General features: G+C 35.5%; 1 protein-coding gene across 1 annotated transcript in view; it reads left to right on the top strand.

Moving 5' to 3' along the window:
* Positions 1-19757, top strand: part of LOC110681093 (serine-rich adhesin for platelets-like) — a 30284-nt gene extending 10527 nt beyond the window's left edge. Inside the window, exons 3-4 of the mRNA XM_021856862.1 lie at positions 6891-8303; positions 19663-19757. Of these exons, the coding sequence (XP_021712554.1) occupies positions 6891-8303; positions 19663-19715 (1466 nt within the window). The 3' untranslated portion in view covers positions 19716-19757. The remainder of the gene's footprint in view (positions 1-6890; positions 8304-19662) is intronic.
* The last annotated feature ends 1652 nt before the right edge of the window (positions 19758-21409 follow it).

Here is a 21409-nt window from a genome sequence, read left to right as displayed (position 1 = left end):
TCAGCAGGAAAATCTTGAGGAAAAATCACGGAAAAATTACTGGACGAAATTCCCGAAAGAATTACTATTGAAAATCCCCAGAGGAAATACTGGACGAAATCCCTGGGAAAAATCCTCTAGAGGATTTCCTGGGAGAAATCCCCGGAAGCATTCCTGGAGGAAATCTCCGGATTAATTTCTGGAGCAAAATCCCGGGCAATGCCTAGACGAAATCCCCGGAAGAATTTCTGTACGAAATTCTAGAGAAATTCTTGGACGAAATCCCTGGAAGAATTGCTATTGGAATTCTCCTGAGAAGCTCCTGGAGAAAATTCCCAGAGGATTGCTTGAGGGTTATCTCCGGAGGAATCGCTAGAGGAAATCCCCGAAGAAATTCCTGGAAGAAATCTTTCGATACATTCTCAGAAAAAAAAAAATGCTCGAAGGAATTTCTGGAGAAAATCCCCGGAGGAAAAACTATCGAAGGATTTCTTAATTAAATCCTCGGAGGAATATCTATCGTAAATTCACGAAGGAATTCTTGTGAGAAATTGACGGAGAAAATTCCTGGATCAATTCCTGGAGATCTCCGGAGGAATTCCTGGAAGAAATCTCTGGAGAAACGCTTTGAAAAATCCTCTAAGGAATTTCTTAATGAGATGCCCGGAGGATTTCCTGGACGAAATCCTCAGAGAAAATCCTGAACAAAATCCCAGGAGGTATTGCTATTGGAATTTCCCTGGAGAAAATGACCGGAGGAACTTTTGGGGAGTTCTTATCACCGGAGAAAATCTCCGGTGGAAATTCAGGGCGAGGAATTTCTAAATAGAATTCTCGGAGGAATTCCTGGACAAAATCTAGAATTACTGTTGGAAATCCTCTGACGAATTTATGGAGAAAATCCCCGGAGGAGTTCTTGGATATATCTCCGGAGAAATTCCTGGACGAAATTCCCGTAAGAATTGCTATTAGTATTACCCTGAGGAATTCTTCGCAGGGAATCTTCGGAGGAATTTCTGGAGGAAGTCCAGAAGGAATTGCTGTACGAAATCCCTGCAAAAATTTCAATCCTTTTTCAATCCTGGGGGAAGTTCCATGAAAAAACCCTGTAGGAGAACCGCGGAGAAACATCTGGAGAAATTCTTGGAATCGAGGAAATTCTGAAGGATATCCCTGGATGAACTCATGGAGAAAATTTCCGGTGGAATTTCTGGAAGGAATCCCAGAGAATTTTTGAAAGAAGCTTTCGCAGGAATTCCTGGTGGAAATTCCATGAAAAATTCCAGAGGGAGATCTCTGGAGAAATTTCTGGAGAAATTCATGGTGGTAATCTCAAGAAGAATTCCTGGGGTAAATCCTCGGATAAATTCCTGGAAAGAATCCCGTAGGATTTGCTGTATGAAATCTCCGCATAAATTTCTGAAAAAAATCCTAGGATTAATTTCTAATGGAAATCCCATGAGAAATTCCTGATGAAATTTCCCGGAGGATTTTTTGGAATCAATCCTGGAGCTAATCTTAATCATTATAATTATTACCAGAGGAGAAAAAAAAATAATAACTCGCAATACCTTATGCATGCCATATTTTGCTGTAATTTTTTGCTGTACCATAATTAGGTATTGTTCAGTTGTCAATACCTCATTTTGGTATTATAATGGTGCTTGAAATAAATGTTCAAAACAATTAAAAATACTTCATTTTGGTATTCGATAGCTATTGAGGACTGCTGGAGGTATTGAAAAATTTCACTTTTATATGAAAATCCATCACGTATTATTTAGGTATTACAATACCTGATCAAATTAACAATTTGGTATCAGTAGAACATGTTTGAGATATTATTTGAGGTATTATACCTCATTCAGGCTCATTCATACCTCATTCAGGTTGTAAGTATTGGAAATTATCTGGTATGGAATACTTCAATTTGGTATTCAGTAGTTATTTTCTTCTGCTCGGGTAGTGAAGGAATTCCTGAAGCATATCCACGAAGGAATTCCTCGTAGAATTCTTAAGTGGTATTCCGGTAGAAATTCCCTGGAATACAACCCCGAAAGGGTTTCTGAACGAAATCGTTAGAAGAATTTGTGGAGGAAATCCCCAAAGAAATTCTTGGAGGAAATCCCTGGAAGAATTTCTTGTTCAGAATCCAGCAAATTTCCCAAGGAATCCTTGAAAGAAACTCCTGGTGCAAATCCCCGGATGAATTCTCTGAAAAAATCCCCGAACGAATTCCTGGAGAAAAAACTCGGTGGATTTTTTTAATGAAATCTCCGGAGGAATTTCTATAGAAAATCTCCTTTGGAATTCTAAGAGGAAATCCCCGGGGAATTCTTGGGGGAAATTGCCGGAGGATTTCTTTTAAAATATCTTAAGATGAATTTAGAGGGAATTGCTGGGGTAAACCCCACGGAGAAATTTCTGGTGCAAATCCCCAGAGAAATTCCTAGGTTCCTAAATATCCCCGTGTAAATTTTAAGAGAAAATCATCGGAGAAATTTCTTAATGAAACCCCCGAAGAAAATCTTGAGAAAAATATTTGAATGAAATTGCTGAGGAATTCCTTGATGAAATCCCCGGAGGAATTGTTTTTGGAAATCCCCTGAGGAATTAAACGGAAAATCCTCGGAGGAGTTTTTGGGGAGCAATCTCTGGAGAAATTCCTGTTGGAAAAGCCAGGAGAAATTCCTGGAGGAAATATCCTGAAAAAATCTAAAAACAAAAAAGAAAAATCCCGAACCCGAATGAATTTATGAACAAAATTCTCAGAGGAATTCCTAATAGTAATGCCTGGAGGAATTGCTATTGGAAATCCTCTTCTGTGGAATTTATGGACGAAATCCCCAGAGCTTCAGCAAAATAATAGAAAATCACCTAAGAAATGCCTGGAGGACATTCCATTGAGAAATTCGTGATGCAAATTCCATGAGACACTCCTGGTGAAAATCCCCGAATAAATTCTCCCGAAAAAGTTTTTGGATGGAATGTCTGGAAGAATTTCATAGTGAAATCCTCGGAAGAATTCCTAGACGAAATCACCGGAGAAATACCTGCTGCAAATCTCTATTCTTGGAGAAAATTCCCGGGTGTATTTTCTGAAAAAAAAAAAATCCTCGAAGGAATTTCAGGAGAAAAATGCCTGAATTCTCCGAAGTAATTCTTGTACGAGATTACCAGAGGAATTCCTGAAGCAAATCCCCGGAGGAATTCCTGAAGGAAATCCACGGAGGAATTCCTAGTAGAAATCCACGGAGAAACATACCCGAAATACATACCCGAAGGTTTTTCTGGAGCAAATCCCCGGCATAATTATTGCAGCAAATCCCCAAACGAATGTCTAAAAGAAATTTCCAGAGCAATTTTTGAAGGAAATCGAAGAAGCTTCCCCCCAGCTTGGCTGTTTCAGGGAGAAAAATCTAAACTGGTTAACAAACATGTGTCAAACCAGATTTGGAACAGCTAAAATCTTGGTCCAAAACCGATAAAAAATGGACCAAACAGTTAGCCTGTTCCAAAAAAGTAGACCAGAAAACTAATACAAAATAAAATTGGAACATCATTTGCAACACCGGTGCAAGCTCCAATAACCTATCTGTAACTTTTTAATCAATATTTTTGACACATTTTTTCATAGTTTATCAAAAATTGAGGCAGTGTCATCGGCAAGCAAAGAGTTTCGACATCACTGTAGTAACTCAGGTTAAAATTTTGTATAATATTTTACCAAAATGCCTCCTTGAAGTACACCAGCTATTACAAGACGTGTTTCAGACTTGGAGTTCTGATAATTAACTTGAAGCATATGATATATGAAGCATTATCTTTCGAATAACTTTGGATTATTCTAACAAGCCTTCATGCCAATATTGTCGAATGATTTTCCTATGTCTTGAAGGGCAAGACCAGTAGAAAATCTTTCAGATTTGTTGCAACTAATCAAATTTTGCATACGAAAAAAAAAAATATAAGTGTTCGAATGTCATTGTCTGAATCTGAACTTTTAATTGGCGCACATTGCATTTTCGTTCATATGGACCATAGTTCTGTTAAAAATTACCTTTTCAAAAAGTTTACTGATGGAAGATAGTAAGCTGATTGGACGATAGCAAGAAGCTTCTTTGTCCGATTTTGAATTTGGTTCAGCCGTGGGATTTTTCCATTTGTCAAAAAAATATTCCAACTGAAAACATTTGTTAAATATATCAACCAAGAATGATAAGCTACTCTCTGGATGTTTCTTGATGAGGATGTAAAAAATTCTATCATCGCCGGAGGCTTCCATGTTTATTTTTTTTAACAAATCTATAGTTCTGATTGCTCCCAAAAAAAGTTTTCCAGGAATTTTCGAAAAGTTCTCTTGACTGAGAATGGTTAAGAAACCCTGAGTAACTTGATTTTCAATTGGACTAGTGAAACCTAAATTAAAATTGTGCGTTCTTACAAACTGTATAGCAAGTTTTTGAGGTTTTCGCAATTTATGAGTAGACATTTTTTTATCCTCTTTCAAAGCCGGAATTGGCTTCTGAGTTTTTTTTTAATTTACGATAATTCTAAATGGCTTAGGTCCAATAGAGAAGTTTCATTTTCAACATTTTTGTTTCTTAATTGTGGGAAACGATTTTTTGTTCAGATCTTGACATACAATTTTCATAGCAGGATCGCAAGCGCGTTGAAAAAGCCCTCGCCTTACTAAGACGGACCAAGAGTTAAAAATCATCTTTTTAAAAAAACGGATTCAAAACTAACTTCACATTTTGGATTGCAATGCTATTTGCTTGTTAAAGATTCGAGAGCATTGTCATTGTCAAGTTTTGTTTGCAAAGAAATGTTAACATCAAGTAACTTGATCCATCCAATGCTGGTTGAGTGACGATGACGATTCTTTTTTTAGTTTCGTCGACGACTTTTTCCATTTGACGGTGACAATTGTCTACCCTGATTCAAGTTGACTCTCGATGTATTTCAGTCGGCTCGAAAATAATTGAATGTGAAGCTTATAGGGTTGAAAACCTCTTCATGGGATATATGAAATGTAACAGGCACATGGTGAGAATCCAAATCAGTGTGGGTAACCAGTTGGTTACAAAAGTGACTAGAGATGGTTATGTGCAAATTAATTGTAGAAGGGTTCCTAAAAAATAAGGCTAGTGGGAGTTGAACTGAGAAATATTTTGAAAAGCATTCATTGAATAAAATTATGCTGTTAGAATTGCTTCGCGAATGTTTTGCATGAAAGTCATTAATCACAAAAAATGACCTAAGAGGAAAATAACCATTATCCTTTTGCAAGTTTTCAAAACCAGTTTTATTGCTCAATATTGAAGCAATATTCTAGAAAATCTATCATTGCGTTGTACTTGCTATACCTAGTTGGTAGATTCTCATGCGAATCAATTGAAATTTAAACGAAAAAAATGGTTTTTATTTTTTAATGATTGCTGATGATTGAATGATGGATTCTTAAGCCTTAATGCGAGTTGATTTCCATCCGGTCGGTAATTACGCAAAATAAAAAGTTCCGATTACTTTTGAGGTTGGATCCAGGATTTAAATGAATTTCCGTTATAAATGCTATTTGTATGTTATTAGCTGTAAGAAAATGAAACAGCTCGTCCTCCTTGCCATTCAAAGAACGATTACAATTCAAAATATTAAAACATTTTAGATCCATTAGAAAAACGTAATCGAATACCATTTTTATTAGTAAATTTTACACCAACTAGGACTGCTTCAGCTATTGAGAAGGTTTTGAACATTGCATCAATCATTTGATTCAATTTTTCAGTTAAAAATTCAAAATCAGAGGGAGATGTGTGATAAGTAGTAGGTAAATTTTCCGATGATTTTATTTTGGTATTCATTACAGTCCAAGCGCGTTATAACGACATCGAAAGGGACTGTCGCAATAGAGGAAAGTCGTTATAGAGAATAGATCTAACATTGAAATATTTTTCATGGGACCGAAAAATGTCGCTATAGAGAGCTTTTGTCGTTACAAAAGTTGTCGTTATAACGAGCTTCGACTGTAATTAAAAAGAGACGGAGCAGAAGTTACATGCGGTGGCATAAGTATGGGTATTTCCATGTGATTTGAAAAACCAAATGTTTATGTTAAGAGCATACATTTTTCAGTGACTATCTGCTAGTTTTCAAGCTTCATATTGGTACGATGTGCTACATTCATTTATTTACAGCGATAAAAAATATATTATGCATCAGTGTTGAGTCGAAAACAAGGCTGGTTAAAATGTATTGGGACAAAATGAATATTTTCATGGAATTAAGTGATAACAATTTTATTAATGAGAACGTCAATCGTTCTGGTATGTAAAAAAGCTTCCACTAGCGAGAAAAAAATCTCTGGGTTCGTTACTTTGCTCAAAAACTAGATTCTTTCACTGTCTTGTTTATATATCAATTTGGGCTGAGAAAAAAAAATCAAAAAAGTCAAATTTAAAATACAATTGAAACAAAAAGAAATGTTTACACCGTCAAACAGTTCATATACAATATAAATTCCATACAGTGCACGATTCGTTTATGTTATATGTATGTTCTCAGAGAGGTGATGTCCATTTCGCCCCGTGTGTTCATAATGCCCTAATCTCCCTACTTGAAAATTTGGACATAGCGTACGTAACATAGCTCAAAACCTTCGAACCACAATGCCTTTCGTTTCCCTTATTGAAACAATTACAAATTCACGGATAAAATACTCGAATACTGTATCTTCCAAATGGTAGGTGTCGAATTGATAAACATTGTTTTCGTTCACAACGGTTCCAGACACACCGTGATTTACAATCCAATTTTCACCTAATTATCACTCTCCCCAAGAATAATATCAGAAATACTTCTGTTTCCTTCTACTCCGTGCGGCTTTTTCGATTGGACATCGGAAAACTCAGCAAAACCAGCCCCGTTGCGCAACTGCACCCTCAGGCCCTACTCAACGTTACTGGGGACACCGCACGGTACTACATCTAATTCATCTGCAGCGTCAGCATCTTCGTCTTCGTCTTCGTCGTCGACATCGTTTTACTACGGGTCGCATGGAAGCAGTAGTGATTTGGAAACGGCCGCCGCAGCCTCAGCATCGTTGTCTTCGTCGGTGTTATCGTCAAACGGAATCCCTACCATAGGTCAGCATTATCGAGAATCTAATTATATCAGCACACAATTCGTTAAAGATCGGAACGTGTCAAACGAGCGAACGAATATTACAAAATTTAATCAGAAAAGTACGTTTCACGGTAGCACTGATGGTGGTGACATTGTATTGCGAAGACGTGAACAGATCAAACAGAAAAATACCACCCATGGTTTGGACAGGATAAGCAGCAAGATGGGGATGAGTGGCAGCTATGGAAGAATTAGTGCACCTAGTCATCACAGAGTGGGATTGACCTCCAGGGAAACAAATGATGACGAAGAAGAAGACGAAAGAGGGGAGCCACGGGTGGCAGCTCAAATATCGTCTGCACTCGCAGCAACTTCCGCATCGGGAAAAGTGAGAGGATCAGCATCAGCATCCGGTTCGTCTAGTTTTTCGTCATCAACAGGATCGTTCACAGCATCATCCTCGTCGGCATCGACCACCAGTGACGAAGAGAATAAGAGAAAAACAATTTCGAATAATGAAAGAACTAGCAGCATGAATTTGTTTAACACCGTAACGCTAGTCGAAGAGAGCTTCCAATCTAACTCGTATTCGACTGTTGGCACTGGAAATCGGTTCCAAGCAGCCAGAACTACACCCGATGCTAATCACAGACTGGCAAAAAGAGAGAAACGTTTTAATGAAAATCTAGAAAATGAAATAAATAAAACACATTTCGACGATGATGATGAAATTTTCAATAGCACCACCAGTGGCAATCAGGAAGACGAGGATAGCATCAGAACCATCCAGGGAAGCAGCAGCAGCATCAGTATTAGTAGCAGTAGTAGTAGCATTAGTTCGAGTACCGGTCCTACCGAAAGGAATAATTATCACAGCACTGCCAGAGAACTACCAATTGCAGCGAAATTGAGGTTCGATAATATTCGATACCACTCCCTGGAAACGGGAGGCAGTGCCAGACACACAGGTGCTGCTGTAGGTTATAATCCTAGCGGTAGTGTACATCCGTTTAACCACTATATGGAAAGCGTCGAAAGCAGCGCTCCCACAACGATGGAGCTCGAGTGTGTTGCCGGATACGATGGAGGATTGCCGCAGCATTTTTTTCTGGAAGCCTATGACTCGAGAACCCGCAAGCTTCGGCTCAATATCACAAGTGCACTTAGCGATGTTCCGTTGTTTCGTATTGATCTATCTGGTACGTATTTATCATATATTAGTTGATTTTGATGAATGGTGATGGCGAAATGTTTTGCATAATTTAGAGATTTATGTGTTCTTTTTTTCAAAGATTGTATGCAGTATGTATTGTATCCAGTTCTTGTATGGCACTGTTTTGTGAACATTATTATGGAAAATGAGCAACTGCTGCATTTAAATGTGTTGTTCTATTTTTTTTTTTTTTTTTGCGTTTAACTGCAGTATTTTTCCACACAAAACTAGAAATTGGGCTATTCAGATTTATGTTATACGGGCGTATTGCTGAAAAAAGATAATATGTTGAAAATTAACTTCAAAACAGCGATTTTGTTTTGATTTTGCTGTAAGGTAATCCATAAATTACGTCGCGAAAATTTGGCTATTTACAACCAAATTTTGTATTGATCGTCTCGTTCACCTAAATGCCCAAGAGCCTGGCGTAGTTTACAGACGACTCCTCTCTTGTTTCCTGCAACTTATAGGATGATTAATACTTTCTCTGGAGAACATTTAGAAGCTTACCGATGTGAATGTATTACTGTAATACTATTACAACTCGCATAAAGAGCTAAGCTCTATGGTTCCAAAGTAAACAAATTAATTTTTCTTAAAGAAAAATGTGAATTCACGAATTGAATTCAGCGTTTTATGTGCTGAATGTTACCGTAAAATTTATTAGAGAGCGTAATAAATTTACTTGGCATTAATTTAAAAAGAAGGGTATTGTCATAGAAATATGCGATTTTTGAATAAAATACGCAGGTTTTTCATTCGCTATGAGCAACATAAAATAATAAAGAGCGCGTTATCAAGCAAACTTTGTCCATTTGGTTGTATAGCAAAAAATCTGTATTTTCAAGACTATATTGAATATTGTTAACAGTATTTTGATCACCCTCTTTAAAGTTATCGCAAATGCCCCTTTTTGTAAAAAAAAATGCTTAATTATTTGTTTTGAACTATTTTTTAAACGAAAAGATTAAGAGCAATATACCCTTTGGCAACAATGTTTTATTTAAAAAGAGAAACAAGTTAGTAGAACAAATTTTGTCTTTGAAGTTCATACTTTTCATAATATATCAAAACTATGACATTTCTTTCGAAATGGGACATTTGCGATTACTTCAAAGTATGTAATCAAAATTGTGGGTGTTTTTCACTGCGCAAATTTCAAGTTATTTCCTAGTGGCGCACTATGTTTTATTTTGTAGATTTCATGTGTTATTTGTTATTAACATTATTTGTGTTTTCTACAAAAATGTTTGTCATGAAAAAAACCCGTGTTTTTGCTGCACATATCATTTGAAGTAACAAAGTTATTCATGAATTACTCTTTTCTCAAGGGGTAGATTAGGCACCTTTAACTGGCTTAGGCGCAAAATGGCGCAGACAACTTCTACAAATCATGAAATAACCATATCTCCCGTTTCGGCAGTTGATAAAAACTTTTATCTATAAGTGTCTTTGCGTCGGTTTTTACTATCAAACAAATAAGCCTTATTAAAGCGAATTCGACCTATAATCCGTTTACTTTAAGAAATAGAGAGGTCCAATGTTCAGCAAAAACACGCGTTTTAAGATATCTAATTACTTTGGAGAAGACATGAAAAAATAAAAAAAAATTAGTAAAAAGTAATGAACAAAAATGATTTTAGACGACTTTTTTCATACAATGTTGTGTACATTCTGTTAAAAAATGAATAACTCTTTTACAAGATTTTTACATTTTTCATGTTTTTTACAAAATTGTTAGATATCTTAAAACACGTGTGTTGCTGAGCATCGGGCCTCTCTATTTCTTAAAGTAAACGAATTATTGAAAGAATTCGGTTTAATAAGGCTTATTTGTTTGATAGTAAAAACCGACGCAAAGACACTTATAGATAAAAGTTTTTATCAACTGCCGAAACGGGAGATATGGTTATTTCATGATTTGTAGAAGTTGTCTGCGCCATTTTGCGCCTAAGCCAGTTAAAGGGGCCTAATCTACCCCTTGAGAAAAGAGTAATTCATGAATAACTTTGTTACTTCAAATGATATGTGCAGCAAAAACACGGGTTTTTTTCATGACAAACATTTTTGTAGAAAACACAAATAATGTTAAAAATCTTGGGAAAGAAATATGATAAAATATAAGATTTTAAGGTGTCATTCACATACAACGGCATATATCTCAAAAAGTATAAGAGAAAGAAAAATCATATCTTCGACAAAGTTGTTTCAAATGGGCAATTCTACAACTTTGCCGAAGACACCATACGTCTATCTAATCACTATGAAAAAATAGTTTTTCTATCTCACTGCTAGGTGAATTGATCACAAAACTTTTTGCATCAAAAGATGCGCTTTAGTATACCGTCAAACGGGATATCTTGCAACAGGGGTGAAACTTGCAACACATCGACATGTAACCGTATTGTCGTTTTGTTTAGCATTGAGTTGAATTATTATAATTTATTTATCCGTTGATTGACCTTAGGTATACAACAGAAGATTTTGGCGAGGGTTTGGATATTGTTTCTTTTTTGGTTGGTTTGCTAGATGTGAAAATCATATTATACGTTGGATTGTATGAAATTAATGCTGAAAAACGTTCCTCGTTCCACACAAACGGTAGAAACATGTCATGCACAAATTGGCAATATAATACTTTTGATAATTTGATGCTTAAACACTATAAAAATTCAAAAAACGTTTTTGACTACCCTTGTGGGGTAACTTGCAACAGCAATTTTGATCTCAATTGTTCAATATTTGTTGCCGTTTGTCATCGAAAATACATGAAAAGGCAAAATTGAACATATATTAGTTCAGTAACATTAAAATTTATGGACCTCAATCAATTCAATACATGTTTTGTACTATATGCTACAAAATTTACGTGAAACGCATTATTATTAGATAAAGTTTTATTTTCTTTATGATAATAATCAATAATTTTGAAAATCTGTACAAAAATTACCTTGCACATCTGGCATTGGGAGCTTTCTACATGGAATATGATAAAAGTTATGTCAAAACACCAACAGAGATCATTTTAAGACATATATAATAATAATGCAATACGTCGTTTTGATTTAAATATGTATAAAAAAATAAGTTATGTGAAGTATAACTTAAAATATTAATGTATTTGTAGAAAAGTTGCATTATAATTTTCAAGACTCATAATATACTAGAACTTCCCCGTGTGGGCTGCCTATGCAATTCCAATGAAGTTTTCAATCGAATTGATTTAATACTCATTATTTAATAAATAATAAATAGTTTTTTAAAAGTGGAGTAGCCTGTTTCTGATTATTGTCATGCTTTTACAGCAGAAAATTATTAAATGATCATAAGTACACGATATAGGTTAAGTCTAATTAGTGTACTTTAGGTAGCAGTGTGTGTTGCATGTTACCCCACATCAGGGGTAGCATTAAAAATGGACATTTTTCGTCTCCCCTGATCCCAGAAAATCAAATACTGATAAAATTAATACTGCGTGGTATTCTTTACGTGGCGATTAGGATACCGGATGGTTTTTGTCTCATCTGAATCCTCAAATTTTTCATCCATATAGCTTTGAAGTTGAAAATTGTTGCAAGTTACCCCGTTTGACGGTAACAGAAAACTTCTCCGTACAAAAACAACGGTTTGAGTGTTATCCAAAAAGCGCATGAAATCGACAAAATCCAACACAGTGTGTCGGTAGAAATGTCAGATCAATCGGAGCTCTAGGAGTAAAGATCCAAGTTTCCAAACTTGGGCATTATGTATGAAAAACGGCAAAATGATCTTTATTTTTTGGCGATCACTGTAACTTTGTGGGCCGAATTTTTGATACTTTCAGTAAACATGCATGCGTGCTCGTTAACCTTTGCGGTAGTAACATAGTTTTTGGCATACAATTTTAATCTTTGATCAGCTCTAATTTGATCAAATTTCAACCGATTTCATCTCTTTTAGCTCCATTCGATCGGGAATCTATTCTAGTTTTGATGGCCAGAATATGGTTTGCTTTGGTTCCACAGTGCCGGAGTTATTCCGGATTCCATTGGGGTAATAGATTATTTTGGATTGGTATTTTATAATTTTGATTGCCAGTTCCATTATGTACACCGTTTTAAATCTGTTCATTGTTCGGAAAAACCTGTAAAAACAATGAATATATATGTTAGAACATCGTGGGTTACTCTGTCATCACCTGGTTACCTCACGGATTTGGTGCCCCCGGGGAAGTGGCCACTTGTCGATCTGGAACAAACCCTAGCATATGACCCATCAAATTTCATGATTTTCCAACGCCAGTGATCAAAGCAACTACAGTTTTCCTTACTTGGGACCATCCGGCCATGTCACGGATTTGATGCTCCTTGGAAAGTGGTCACTTGTAGATGTGGAACAAACCCTAGCCTGGGGCTCAGCAAATTTCATGATTTTCAGCGCAAACTCATTGATGATCAATGTACCCACAATTTTGCTTTATAGAAAATTCTTAGGGAATTTTCATGGGTTTCAGGAGGATATTGATAGATATAACGTGAATATTATAAAAATAACAAAGATATAGATTTTAAACCATCAGGCATTAGATACGTAGTTCGGAAAGACAATGTTACTTCATAGAACGAAATTGTACTGCATAGTGGATTCCTCGATATATGTTTTTGAAGCTCGTAAAAATATTTAAACAAAGAAACAAGTTCCTTATCTTTAAGATATATTCTAGGAAGTATTTCTCCCATGATTCCTCTAAAACTAAAATCTTTTTGCATGACTTTGCTTTGTAGCCGCAGGCGTTACCACTAGACTAAGGAAGGCTACATGTACAATCAACTCTCCCTAACTCGATATTCAAGGGACCATCGAGTTAGGGAGGTATCGAGTTACAGAACACAAAACCAGTGCAACTGTGATCCAAGGGACCAAGAAAACCAACTTTTACCTTACTTTAACCAACTTGACCACTGAATTGGCACTGAAAATTCATGAAATATGATGGGTTTTATTCTAGAGTTTGATACAGGTCCAAAATTTGACACATTCCTGGGAACATCGAATCTGCGACATGGCCAGGAGGTTCCAAATATGAATATATGTTTGATATGATCATCAATGAATAGGCTCTGAAAATTTGTGAAATTTGATGGGTCATGTTCCATGTCGATAAGTGGCCACTTTCCCGGGGCCACCAAATCCGTGACATGGCCGGGTGGTTCCAAGTATGTGAAAATGTAGTTGCTATGATCACCTATGAATTGGCGCTGAAAATTCATGAAATTTGATGGGTCACATGCTAGGGTTTGTTCCAGGTCAATAATCCGGGGCCACCAAATCCGTGACATGGCCGGGTGGTTCCAAGTATGTAAAAATGTAATTGCTATGATCACCAATGAATTGGCGCTTAAAATTCATAAAATTTGATGGGTCACATGCTAGGATTTGTTCCAGGTCGATAAGTTGCCACTTCCCCGGAGCCACCAAATCCGTGACATCGCCGGGTGGTTCCAAGTATGTAAAAATGTAGTTGCTTTGATCACCAATTAATTGGCGCTGAAAGTTCATGAAAAATTATGAGTCACATGCTAGGGTTTGTTCCAGATCGACAAGTGGCCACATCCCCGGGGGCACCAAATCCGTGAGGTAACCAGGTGATGCCAGAGTAACCCACGATGTTCTAACATATATATTCGATGTTTTTACACGTTTTTCCGAACAATGAACAGATTTAAAGCGGTGTACATAATGGAACTGGCAATCAAAATTACTAAATACCAATCCAATATAATCTATTACCCCAACGGAATCCGGAATAACTCCGACACTGTTGAACCAAGGCAATCTTGCTTGGGGAAGATTAAGATATGACGTCCATCGTTTTTCAGGATTTCTGAACCCCCTCCCCCCTCCTTCTCCGTTTTTCCAATACCTAACAGATGCACTGACACGCTGTCACACTTTCATACACCCCCCCCTCTCAAATGATGTACGTCATATTTGGATGATCCCTTGGGTGTTTTCTTGGATATTGAAGATACCTTCGATAACGTGTCTTTCGATGCCCTATTGGAAGCTGCACGAAACCATGGCTCACCTACAATGATTACCAATTGGATTCATCAGATGCTCAGAAACCGACATTTCTTCTCGACATTGCGTCAAGCAGCGATTCGAAAATTGAGTGTATGCGGATGTCCCCAAGGGGGAGTCTTGTCACCACTTTTGTGGAATCTCGTAGCAGATACGCTATTGACGCAACTAAGCGGGTTTCCAACTTATGGATTTGCCGACGACTATCTAGCTCTGATAGTTGGTATGCACAAAGGCACTCTAATCGAACTGATGCAAAGTGCTCTTCAGATAGTCCAGAGTTGGTGTCGCCGATATGGCCTTTCGGTTAACCCGAATAAAATATCTATTGTTATTTTTACGGAAAGACGAAAACGCGATGGAATTTGACTTTTACGTCTTTTTGGCACTGAGATTAATGTAACTAATCAGGTAAAGTACGTCAGAGTCGTTCTAGATTCCAAACTTTCGTGGACACCTCACATTGATTTCAGAGTCAAAAAAGCTTGCATAGCCTTTGGTCAATGCCGGCGAGCTTTTGGTAAAATTATCCTTAGTACAAGTGGTCGACGTGAAGTCAGAGTGGACCAATTGACATTTTTCATATTTTTCATAAAATGGTTTTAAAATCTAACACTTTGTAATTTTTTTAACTCATTGAAATTTTTTCCACACATCTTTGTGATACTTTCAAACAATATAATGTGAATTGATAATCATGAAAAGACATACTCCAAGCCTCTAATATAACGATTTTTTGCTGGACTATGTACACTTAGTCCACTCTGACTGAATTAAAAACCACCGTTTGGTGATTTAGTTCACTCTGACTGATTATTATTATTTCTTTATTAGAGAGACTTTCAGCCTTTGGCATACCACTCTGACTGAACAATTTCTAGAAAAAATAACAATCATTTAACGCTTTCATGATCAAACTTGGTACATATCTTGAAGATAAACAGATGATCTTCATCCTTCGGCAACAGAATAGAAAATTCTTCAATAATCCGTATCTTCAATCCCGGACAATAAGCGGATTTTAAGATATTTCCTACAGACACCATAGAACTACCAAAAACTTCTATCGGACTGAGAATGATTCAAAAAATGCAACAATCAATCAAATTCTCGCTTTTTGACACTTGGTTCACTCTCTCTGCACAGAAATTGTTGCAATTTCTGACCACCCATCCAAATCTGGTAAATGGTCAAAAATCAAAGTCAAATGCATTGAATTAAAAAACATTAAGGAATTTCTATTGAAGGATGAGAAGATCAATCATTCCATGTCGAAAACTCTGACAAATCATTTCAAATGTCTTTCATTTCCAAGCATTTCTCAGCGTGCTCGCTGTTATGGTAATAAGCACTCTGGCTGAATACTTTTATCGATTTTTATTGATCATCCAAAGTAAATTTGTTACATATCTCTGGCAGTTTACAGCATTCAACAAACCTGATAAAAGTGAAATGGAGTTAAAATAATTTCACATTTAATGGAAAAATAATCCAATTTTCTCCAGTTTTGCACTTGGTCCACTCTAACTTAACGCGGACTAAGTGATCTCCAAATTGCTTATAACGTTCTTTACAGGACATTTGCCACACAATTTCCTTCACGGGAAGAATGGACGTCTGGCTTTTTGGAAAGTATATCAAACAACACAGTATGTTACATTGATGGTGCCCTTTTTGAATAAGGTTTAGCTGGTGCTGGTGTATATTCTCGTGAGCGGAAGCTGAATACAGTTTTACGTGATTTTCGAGCCGGCCTTCTGATACCTGATACGCATTACAGCTGCACAGAATTGAAAATTCAATGCAATTTAACTACAGTATAAACCCAATTCTTTTTTTTTCAAATGTTTTTTGATGCTAACTCTTAATAGGGTCTCTATTAGGGTGCGGCTTATTTTTCAAAAGTTCCCAAAACCAAAAATTCGTTTGCTCTACTGAATTCAAATCACATTAAAAAAGAAACCTCGAAATCTGAGCCAAACATATTAACATTTAGGGGTGGCGCCATCGTCTTGAAGGTGAATTTTCAAGTTATAAAAAATGACCTTCAGTGAAGTAAACATAACTTTGTTATTTTTCAAGCGATTTTATAACTTTTAGCATCAATACCTTCAAAATTAAATTTACGAAAAGTTTGTAGAACATCAAATTTGTCTTAAATCATAACAAGTTTTAGTTAAAAATAATTTATTCCAAATTTTTCCTCATTTTACTAAAAAAATCAACTTTGTTTGACCATAACTTCACGATTACTCAACCGATTCCAAATCTTTTTACTTGTTTTTAAAGCTATTTTAATTGTTTTCAAACTGTTAATACAACACATTTCACTAAAAAGATGTCTTGACCAAGTTATTCTGCAAAAACTGCACAAAAACATGATTTTTTAACGAAAAATGCCAGTTTTTTTTCAAATTTTCGCCAGTTAAATATTATCTCTAAAGCTGAACTGGTTTTTCTCATTTGTTAAACCTTTGAGAAGGACTTTGCAACAATTTTTGAAAAATTTTGAAACAAAAATATGTTTGCATATCGTCCCCTTAATGCTACAACTAGATAACTCGAAATTTGGAGTTTTTGAGTTGAGTATGCCAAAATATCGCTCTTAACTAGCTCTATAACATATCCAAAGCTCATAAACGTGCGATTTAAAACAAAAAAGTTATAGTATATTTTCAAAACTAGATAACTCAACGTAGAACAAACGTATTTTGTGCTAAAACTAGGTAACTCGAGTTACCTAGTTTGAGCTCTGAAATTTGCTCTCATGCCATTGTGTAGATTTGGGTGCTACAACTGGATATCGCATAAAAAAAAATAAAGAAACAACTGGCTATTACGAAAACAATATGGAAAACAAGTCTCGGGTAGAGATCCCCCAGTATCTATTTGATCATCAATTGAACCATTGAATGAAAAACTTCGAAATTATTAATTAAATAATTTAATAAAATTTCTTATTTATAAGAAGTTGAATCATGACTATTCATCCAAAAATAGATTTGAAAATATTGATATGAACTTTGGTCAAAGAATTGAAAATAGCAATTACATAAGATGTGCTTCATTTCCGTACACAATCCAGAGAGATTAGAATTGTTTTCATTGCATGCTTTTAGTTCAGGTGAAACTGAGCGTTTTGGACATAGATGTGGTTGATTTGATTTAGACTTGTTTACTGTTTAGGCAGACGTCAATCAAGAAACTTCTTAATATTTCTAAGCCTTCTACCATTTTCTGAGCTGGTCTCAACGTTCAGCATACCTGTTTTAATGTATGTTTGAAGGTATGGTCTTCAGAATCAAATAAAAATAAGTGTAGTTATAGACACTAATGTGAAAATAAGTATGATATCTTGCAATATATGAAATGAAATGGAATGCAAATCATATAAGACCAAAACTATCTTTTGTACACATTAAAATGGACTGCGAAACGCATTCATACTATCAAATTTTTACTGTTTTTGATTATAAGTGTGTAATCCAAACAAATTTTATCATTCAAAAGTTTTGTTAATGTTTCAAAATTTGACGTACCGTCAATGTTCAACGATATCGAACCTTTGTATTTGCTTAAACTAGTGCATGGTTTAAGCATGTGTTATTTCACGAAAACAATGCTCACTAAAACAATTTCCTGCACCTTGGAGAAATAATGTTTGAACATTATTCAGTACGGGAAGGTGTCCGGTGTCTGGAAATCTTCTTTTTAATACTAGTTGCCATTTTGGTGTTGCGAATAATCTTAAAGGATATCAATTATATAGCATTTGAGTTATTTTTATGTATTGGCTTAAACTAGGTATCTCGGATTATGAAGAAATGGTTGAATGATTGTGTATGCTACAACTAGGTAACTCGCAAAATTTTCAAATTATTATTTTTTTCTTGGTTAAAAATAATACTGATGCCTGAATTTGTACATGATAGGAAAAAGAATGAGTTAATTAACGTATATATCATGAAATAAAATTAATGAAACACTCTGGAACGGAGGACCATGTCCTTGAAAGATGGTCAAATTTTCAAAGTCGTTTATCTCAAAACGTCGATTTTCGAGTTATCTAGTTGTAGCATTAAGGGGACGATATGTTGAAATATATATGCACTATTCGACTCGCAATAAAGGCAAGATGCTTTATTAAATTTAAGTTTCATAGAAAAAATACAATTTCCGGCGAAAAAACTTAAATAACCAAAAGAAATTTGATTTTTTTCATTAAAAAATCATGTTTTTGGATAGTTTTTGGTGAAAAACTTAGGCAAAACCATTTTTTAGAAAAATGTGTTATATGAACAGTTTGAAAACAACTAAATTTGCTTCAAAAACATGTAAAAACATTCAGAATCGATTGAGTATTCAAGAAGTTATGGTGCAACTAAGTTGAAATTTTTAATAAAATGAGGAGAAATTTGTATAAAAGTATTTTAAACTAAGACTAGTTTTGATTTAAGACAAATTTGATATTCTACAAAGTTTTCATAAATTTAATTATAAAGATAATGATGCTAAAAGTTTTGAAATCGGTTGAAAATTAACAAAGTTATGTTTACTTCACTGAAGGTCATTTTTTATAACTTGAAAATTCACCTTCAAGGACGCTTGCGCCACCTCTAAATGTTAATATTTTTGGCTCAGATTTTGAGGTTTCTCTTTTAATGTGATTTAAATTCAGTAGAGCACACGAATTTTTGGTTTTGAGAACTTTTGAAAAATAAGCCGCACCCTAGTCTCTATCTCCAAGACATAACCGATAGCTACATTTTTGAATATAAATAGTAAGATACAATTTCTGAATGATGGATATTCATAATTTGTTTGGATAATATTCCTATACCTTATTTTTCAGCATCATATAATACCCATGCTGTGTTAAGACGAAATATTGTCAGATGAATTATTTTAAATACAAATACAATAACAAACATCAAACCATAGAACTTAACTATGAAAGTGTGAGTGCTTTTGTTAGTACTTATATTTATTTTTAATACCTATAATCTAATTCACTTTTCTTTTATCAATTACTAAAAGTATCCTTATGCAAACGCACCTTTTCAGCTTGATAAAAACATTACAACAAGTCAAAATTTGTTTACGATTTCTGAGCTTACCAGATTAAAATGTCCCACTCACAGTTGATTTACCTAAGCTGATCATTATTTTGTGTCCGTAATGCTAGAACAACTTTCACATCACACAGATTGTATCTATTATCTCCAGTCAGTGAATCGACCCACCAAAAATCATGCAATTGTCTCTGCTTTACTTTTTTTCAGAGCTGATCCCTAGTGAATCCTATACACCAACTCTTCACCTGATTGCGTTATAGTGTAAATCAGAAAGGACGTTCGGAACCAACGATTCTTGAGGACATAGCGATTAATGAAGCTGAAAAAAGGACAGTAGGTACTTCAGCAATTTTCTCCTTCTAACAAAAATATCAACTTGGGTCCCGACTAACTGAGCGCCCTAGAATCAGTTTGAATCGACGAGTGAGGGGAGAGCATGGTCTCTAGTGTGCAGTGAACCTTCTATTATTAGATTTACTTTTGAGCCACCCACTCTTCGCCAGTTTTCTCGACGAACTCGGGAAAGGGACTGTGAACCCAAGAAATGGACTATTTTCGAATCTCGTGTGCCGTTTCGGGCGACGAAAACGGTCAAAGGACGTTCGAGGGAAGAAAAGCTGTGTATTATTTGCTCATTCGACAGGAAAGCAATACATAATTTGCAAGAATTCAGAGAGAAAGCGACGAACAAAATAGGTGGTAAAAGTGAATTTCGGAAGTTTGACCCCTTCTTGGTCGCTTATTGCTTACCCTAACGATCGCCATTGGTTTCTTGAATTCTGTAAGGCAGGTGACAGAACCAATTTATTCCTTTATTGGAAGCATCGGCTGTAACCTATAAGAATGTGTCTCGGGATGACATTCAAAAGGAAAAAAAATGGAACGATAGCTGGGTAGAGTGCTTAAGAGCCGTGTAAATATTGTCGAGATTTAAGGGCAGCTATCGGTGAAACGACCAGACTGGGGATGGCTTATTGGAAAATAAATTGCCACATGGGGGCTAAATTTTCAGCGATACATCGAATTATGGGCGCAAAAGCTACACGATGCAGGCAGGGAGCATGAGTTTTCCAGAATGTCTAGAAAACTCTTCAGGTGTAAAGCTATCAAAACTGTTTATTTATATTCTATAGAGGTTTTAAGATTGGTGGAACAATTGTCAGTCTTCCAGAGAAAAAAAAAATAAGTAAAATTGGAATAGCAATAGCAAGTTTTCCTGTAAGTTAGGTAAAACTCTTCAGCATATCCCATCGATGGTTTGAGGACATTTTTTTTAAAGGCAGAACGTCGAATCCTAAAACATCAAAGAATTTTTTGGAAGAGAATCATTGTTCTGAAAAATTTTCGTTTCCTTCCAATATGCTTCTTACGACGTTTTGTTCTCTCGAAGTTTTCGAATTCAACGTTTTGTCTTTGAAAAGACACGCATTAGTTTGCTTTCATTCTAATGGTCACGGTATGCTTAAGGTCCTGCACTGTTATGTTTTAATATGAAACTTCGAAGGTTCATGATCATGTTGATAGCTAATTTCATGGAGGAGCGAGAGGAAGGAACAAATAAATAAAGGTTTCTTTATCGTCAACTTAAATATTCGTTATCCTGTACAGTTTTGTGCACATTGTTGCAAATGTTTGAATTTTTAATAATAAACTTTCCTAGGTTGATCGCAACTAAAATTTTATTGCGCGCATTAACTAAGAAGTTGCAGAAGTTATCCAAATTCAATACTATGTTTTAAAAATGGCATAATTTTTTTTAATGTTTTCCATTTTGCAATGAAAAATTTAATACAATATCTTTGCTCATAGTTTACCCCCATGAAAAAATATTTGAAAAAAAAACATCGACAAAATAATCCGACCATTTTAATTATAGATCTGAAGGTTTGAGAAGCTCATTTCGAATCCCAACCGTGTCATATTTTTTAACCCGTACACAGCGAATTCAAACGGA

The sequence above is a fragment of the Aedes aegypti genome, unplaced genomic scaffold, assembly GCF_002204515.2.
Source record: "Aedes aegypti strain LVP_AGWG unplaced genomic scaffold, AaegL5.0 Primary Assembly AGWG_AaegL5_hic_scaff_398_PBJ_arrow, whole genome shotgun sequence".
In the NCBI taxonomy this organism is placed as follows: domain Eukaryota; kingdom Metazoa; phylum Arthropoda; class Insecta; order Diptera; family Culicidae; genus Aedes; species Aedes aegypti.
Note: the sequence above shows the minus strand (reverse complement) of the source record. Positions and strands in the feature narration are given on the sequence as shown.